General features: G+C 40.7%; 1 protein-coding gene across 1 annotated transcript; it reads left to right on the top strand.

The window, feature by feature from the left end:
* Nucleotides 1-6: 6 nt before the first annotated feature.
* On the top strand, nucleotides 7-5,389 carry LOC119283520 (transcription factor BHLH062-like). Its single transcript, XM_037563028.1, has 5 exons — nucleotides 7-78; nucleotides 1,246-1,346; nucleotides 3,172-3,207; nucleotides 4,169-4,296; nucleotides 4,744-5,389. The coding sequence occupies exons 2-5, from the start codon at nucleotides 1,262-1,264 to the stop codon at nucleotides 5,239-5,241; spliced, it is 747 nt and encodes a 248-aa protein (XP_037418925.1). The 5' UTR covers nucleotides 7-78; nucleotides 1,246-1,261; the 3' UTR covers nucleotides 5,242-5,389.
* The last annotated feature ends 1,217 nt before the right edge of the window (nucleotides 5,390-6,606 follow it).

The raw sequence follows: 6,606 nt of genomic DNA, 5'->3' as shown, positions 1-6,606 counted from the left end.
GGCCGACCCTAGCGGATCAAGATCCACCCAGGCTGTAGGGACATCCAAGACTACGTCTTCAGATGTGAATTCATTCAGGTATGGTTCTCTTCGTCGACTACCGATGGCTTGCTAGGGCTGGTTATGCTCAGGGTTAAGGTGGTGCGAATTACGGAGACGAGAGCTAATTATCAGGTGGTGCAAATTATGGAGACGAGAGCTGATTATTTTTGTGTGTGGTTTGAGATTCACTGGGGAGGTATGGGCCTAGCTTAGCACCAACAGTCCAAGATGATTTTTAATTGTTTCTTGTAGGGTCTCATGGTGCTTTCATGTAGCTTTTGTTGTTGGAATGATCAAGTTGATATGTGGAGTCTGTAACTCTGTATACCGGATTCTTAGAGACCATAGAGTTAATAGGATTTAAATAGTTTTATGATTGATTTTATCAGCGATTAATGGTCTCAAAATGTTTTAATAAGGTACTTCCTCCGTAAACTAATATAAGAATGTTTAGAACACTAAAATAGTGTTCTAAACATTCTTATATTAGTTTACGGAGGGAGTAGAAAATAAATTGTAAAGAATATTTCTAGGTCTCAATATACCTAATGCCAGATCGCTGCCAAGAAAGGGCTAGGTAGGTTATTGAAGTGATTGATAGGATCATTTCTGTGAAGGTACTCATTGCCATGGAATTACGATTCAAGCAGTCGCCGGCCAGTTCCTCGAATCGTGAGGGGAGAGGAGGATGAGTGGGAGCCTCAATTTCCTCCAACCCTAAGCTGTGGGGCGGCTGGAGAAGTGCACGGGATGGAAATTTTGGGCTTTAGTCGGCCAAACCGGCATCCAAGTTAATCGTTGTGCCACGATTACTTGGTCTGGCAGCCGATAAGTCGTTCTGACAGGCCTAACTGTTTGAGTGAGAAACGAAGCGAATAAGAAGTTTTCGAACCGGGCACCCTCCGAGTACCGATTAACTGGCCGATTAACTTCAAAGTCAGCCGATATTTGGAAGAGTAGTCTCCTGTAAAAAGAACTTTGTAGTTCCATGCATGTGGTCTAAGCTAGGCTCCACTTTTTGCGGTGATACAATGAACTCTTGATTCATCCTTGGTAGCATTTCCTATGAAAGCCTGCTATCTGTAAATGGACTGAATTCGGTATTCCTTGCTGTACGTGATTTACGATGCCATACATTTCTTCTAATTACTTGGATTTTAGCTTTATCTCTAGGGTGCTCCAGCAGTCTTTTCTGTTATGCAGACACCAGAATCTTGGAATGGTGGCTGATGCGCAGAGCTCAGATTCAATGGCTGGCAGCTCAAGTTCTGCTGCCGAAAAGCACGTTGACATGTTGGTCTTTAGTTACTTATCTTCTTCGGTACATTTTCATTTGCTTAGCTACATGAGTTACCTAGCGTTATAGCAGTAATAAATTTTACTTTGTTGCTTTGGCCAATTAGCCTAGGATGTGCATGATCAAATTTCTTTTATGCTAGATTTTTTCTGTTTTCTAAATGATGAGATGGTGGGGCAGACACATGAATGAATCTGGATGCACTTACCACAATATTTTGTCGTTATTCACTTGTCATCTTGGGTTGTTGTCCAAGAATAATTCTAAAGGGCGGCTGGAGAAGTGCACGGGATGGAAATTTTGGGCTTTAGTCGGCCAAACCGGCATCCAAGTTAATCGTTGTGCCACGATTACTTGGTCTGACAGCCGATAAATCGGTCTGACAGGCCTAACTGTCTGAGTGAGAAACGCGGCGAATAGGAAGTTTTTGAACCGGGCACCCTCCGAGTACCGATTAACTGGCAGATTAACTTCAAAGTCAGCCGATATTTGGAAGAGTAGTCTCCTGTAAAAAGAACTCTGTAGTTCCATGCATGTGGTCTAAGCTAGGCTCCACTTTTTGGCGGTGGTACAACGAACTCTTGATTCGTCCCTGGTAGCATTTCCTGTGAAAGCCTGCAATATGTAAATGGATTGAACTCGGTATTCCTTGCCGTACGTGATTTACGATGCCAGACATTTCTTCTAATTACTTGGGTTTCAGCTTTATCCCACAATATTTTGTCGTTATTCACTTTTCATCTTGGGTTGTTGTCCAAGAATAATTCTAAACTCCACCTAACAAGCATAATCTTCTCGTTATATCTATTTGACCAAACCAGCATCAATAACAATAATCTTAGCGAGCATCATTCCTCATAGGTTTTTTTATAAATATGTATTTCATATGTTTAAGTTGTGACTTAAACTTGCCTTAATTGTGACCAGTCTCCTAGTTCACCTCTTCATGAATTGTATTCTTTTGCTACCATAAATCTGCATGCTGAGTAGTTTTAATGTCAGATTTAGTTGTTTGCTAGCCCTGTAAAAGACTGCAAGTACTTATTACTACTACCTGATGGCAGAGGAGCTCATCTGCTCCAATAGACTGGTGTTTCACCTGATTATTTTCACAGTCTTTTGCATTTGCATCCATGTCGGTGCTTCCAGTTATTTTGGATTATGTTCTCTGAACTGACTCAGGCTTGCTTTAAAAGAAAAAGATGTCATCATTTAAAAAGCATGAGTGGAGTCATCCAAGAGATCAGCGTTTCCTATACAGCAAACATAAAATAGAAGAAGACTCCTCGAATTGAAGATTATTTAGGACACAGGGTTCTGCAGTTCGACGCCTGCTCTTTTATCTTGTGATCGGCTGTATGGATGATGGGAGCAGTACTTACCATATAGACTTGCAGTTAGGCAGTCATTTTCAATGACTTAAGTCGATCATATCTGTAACATTTCCAACTTCATATTATTCTAAACCTAGGCGTGGTCCATTATATTACTTCTTAATTTCCTCTAATGCTAGTCATAGTGGGAGTAATTTAGATAGTAACATAGCGCACTCCAAGAAATTTTTGTTTATGTGGCATGTAGTTAATGAGGAGAGAGTAACATAATATGTTACTGTAATATAACGCTTCCGGAGAAAAGATGAGTCTACAAGCTAATAAATGAAGCCATCTATGATACTACTACTATGTTACTTTGCACTATGGAGGTAGTAACTTAGACTAGTGTCATATGCGTGACACTAGTATAAGTTACTCCCCACTATGACCAGCCCAATACTCCACCCTTCCTTTGGTATACACTTTTCTCTTATTCTGATGATTTGTGTGCTGTAGGTGACCAGTTGAATGACCTTTTTGTTGAGCTCAGCAGTATGTTAGGATAGTACGATGCGTCATTAATCAATGACAATTTTTAGCTGATTTAATCTTCCCTTTTGGGAAAAATACCAGTTAAGTTATTGCACATGGATTACATCACTCTGTTCCCTCAACTTGGACTCATATGTCTTTTTAATAAATTAATGACAACTGGGAACCAATACACTCATCTCATTATTAGGTTATATGTTTGGTAGTGTTCATGTGTATCTGATGCACAGTACATGTTCACAATTCGTAGTATTGACGCCACGACTGGAAGAGCATATGTTGATTCCTGTATTCAATTGTCTGTTGTTGCTGTTGCATCTTGCTGTTTATATTTTGGGTGAAACTCATCTCATTATTCAGTACTCCATCCGTTCACAAATATAAGATGTTTTGGATATTTCAATATGGACTACATAAGGACTGAAATGAGTGAACAAACACACTAAAATGCATCTATATGCATCCGAATTAGAAAAAAGCGAGAACATCTTATAATAATGAATGGAGGGAGTATTTTATATATCCTAGCAATCCTTTCTAGGATTCTAAAAGTCTACATGGGCCCATTTTGTTAAATTGCTAAATATTCCCATGTGAAATGTTGGCTTCCTGCTTTCTTCCAAGCTCACTTTTGAGTGGTCCACCACATGTCTCAAGAACAAAGTTCTGAAGGGGAAAGTTTTCATCAGCTTGTTCTTTAGCCCATATAGAAGGTTGATATTACATATTATGAAAATACCTGAAATCATTATTTGTATTTCCTTTTTTGTGCACCGCATTATTGCATACGCTGAATAAATCATGCCAAGATGGATTATCTTTTGTATGTAATTACCCTTTGGCGTCAATCATCCAAAAGTATTGCCATGCGACTGTAGAGTTTGCATGCTTATTGTTATTCCTTGTAGAGCTCATTGTACTCAACATTATTTTTCTGATAAACATAGTTCTGCTATTACAGATCATGATCAACAAAATAGTGGAAAAGCTACAGTATTGGGTGATGCTGCACGAGTACTGCGAGATTTAATTACTCAAGTTGAATCTCTTAGAAAGGAGCAATCTACTCTTCTAACTAAGCAACAATATGTGAGTTCTGAAATATTAAGTGCTCATATACTTGCCTTCCAGAAACTGTGCATATACTTGTGTTCATAATTTAAAACATTTTGCATGTTCCCTAGATTATTGTGTTTCTCGAACAACAATGATAATTTATAGATCTAACAACAAAGGGGGGCAAAAGGGTTTAATGAAGATCTAGCTAGCGTGCCTTAGATGATAACTGTTTTCCTTCTTCACTATAAGGATGAAAGTCTAGCTAGCATGCATTTATCTTCTAAAGTTCATGAAGTATCTGTTGTACCTGTAAGCAATGCCTTTACTTGAATTAACTCACATATAAATAAATTCCCATTGATGTCTCTCCTTTCCAACTTGTGGTTGCTGCCTTCGTAATTTATCAAATGATATAGTTGTTTCAGGTTATTTGCTTCATTACCTTCAAGGTTAAGCCTAAGTTACACTTATTAATAGGTCGGTTCAGAGAAGACCAAGCTGCAAGATGAGAATACTACACTCAGAGCCCAAATAATAGAACTGCAGAACGAGCTTCGTGCAAGGATCGGAAACAATAGCGTGAATCTATGCAGCCTTGGGGTGCTACATCCAATAGGGAGAAGCTACACTACTAATTTAGCAACCCATCCAACACGACATGATACATGGAGCAATGCTTCTAATTCAAGCATCATGCACATGGTGCCCCCAACCAACACACCATCCGCACTGCAGAATCAGCAGCATCACTCTATTGCTTCTGGTCAGGTTGCATCACGGCCTCAGGAGCACCAGCTCTTCCCGGGGACATCAGCATCATCATGTTCCCGGCATAGAAGCAACCCAGTTACTTCTTCGAGCCTTGCGGATTCCTTACCTGGACAGCTTCACCTCAGCCTTCCACCAACATCCCAAGAAGAAAGCAGCGGCGGCGGAGGCGCACCGGGAAACAGAAAAGAACGAAATACAGGTTAGCCAATTGACGGGTTACAACAAATCAGTTCTTGGTGATAACAGCTCTCCTGTAAATACCAACAAGCTACTCACCTTACTGGTCCAAACCTACTAGTTGCTCTATATGTTTAAATAACTTTACAATTATGTTTTGATATAATTTTGCAGCAGGCTAATCAGATTTGTAATCTAGAACTCACTAGTCTGTGATATGCTTTCGCCAAGGCTTTTGACTGCAATAAGTGTTGGGCTGGACAGCAACAATGCGCTGCACAAATTCACTGACACGGTAAATATGCACACTACACAGCCCCCTCCACTTGTATTAACTTTGAGGACAGCTTCAACCAACAAGTAAGCAGCGGAATAACACAAACAACATGCACATGTGACACAGGATTTAACGTGGAAGAACCTCCTCAACTTGAGGAGTAAAAAACCACGGCTATGGACCGACCAGTCCACGAAACTTCACTATGAGAATGATGAGTAAAAAATCTGCTCTAGAACTTATAGAGAGATTTACAACACACTCTCCACGTTGCCAACCGGCAACAGCAATAACAACCATAAAAAGCAAGATTTCAGCAAAGTAGAGTTTACACAGCTTCTGTACCCTTCAGTGTTTTGCAAACTGCTCTTAAACCGTTGAACCAAACAGCATTAAATTTGGCAGACAAGTATACACACGAGTTCCTAATATCCCATCCAAATTTCAACTCAATCGGACATCGTTTGCCTACCCAAACTGTTTGTCTCCCAAAACTACTCTGTTCTGAAACTGCAGCAGTCAGAGCTGACAAAACCACTCTCAAATCTGATGCTCCACTGAACCAATTCTTAAACCAGCTAATCAGATCGAAGTACTCAAAGTAAGGAACGAGTTCAGCAAGTTTGGGGTTGATCCAAGCACGTTTGAGCCTCCAATCACCAACTTGAACATTGTCTAGTTAGATGCAGCAAATCTGGACAGAATCTCTGCCTCTTCTTCTTCCTTTCTCTCAGGTTATGGTTTCTCTTGTGTGCTCTCTCTCTCACTCTCACGAATGGCAGCCACCACCAGCAGGGATGGAGTGGCTAGGGTTTTCTCCTTACCTCACTTCCCTTAGAAGCGCTCTCAATCGTTGGATGCAGCGAAGATCAACTGCTGACATGTGTTGGACTTATGGGCTGATATTGGGCTGCCAACGCACCTCCATATGGAGGGACTTAGCCCAACAAACTCCCCCTCCCGACAACGTGGAGGGTCTCACTGCCCTCCAGTAGCCATGCTAGCGAGTCAGCGGCATACTTGAAGTTTCTTCCTTGTCACCACTTTAGTCAACATATCAGCCCCATTGTCATCAGTGTGAACCTTCTCAAGTTGCATTTGCTTGGAATATAACA

This window comes from Triticum dicoccoides, chromosome 4A (genome assembly GCF_002162155.2).
Source record: "Triticum dicoccoides isolate Atlit2015 ecotype Zavitan chromosome 4A, WEW_v2.0, whole genome shotgun sequence".
NCBI lineage: Eukaryota > Viridiplantae > Streptophyta > Magnoliopsida > Poales > Poaceae > Triticum > Triticum dicoccoides.
The sequence above is the reverse complement of the archived record's forward strand: the minus strand, read 5'-3'. Positions and strand labels throughout refer to the sequence as shown.

Excerpts from the sequence above, each read along its gene's own strand:
- LOC119283520 (XM_037563028.1), top strand. The coding sequence starts at position 1,262 with ATGGTGGCTGATGCGCAGAGCTCAGATTCAATGGCTGGCAGCTCAAGT. Across the intron at positions 3,208-4,168 it reads CCTTTTTGTTGAGCTCAGCA|ATCATGATCAACAAAATAGT; the intron begins GTATGTTAGGAT and ends CTGCTATTACAG. Across the intron at positions 4,297-4,743 it reads TTCTAACTAAGCAACAATAT|GTCGGTTCAGAGAAGACCAA; the intron begins GTGAGTTCTGAA and ends ACTTATTAATAG.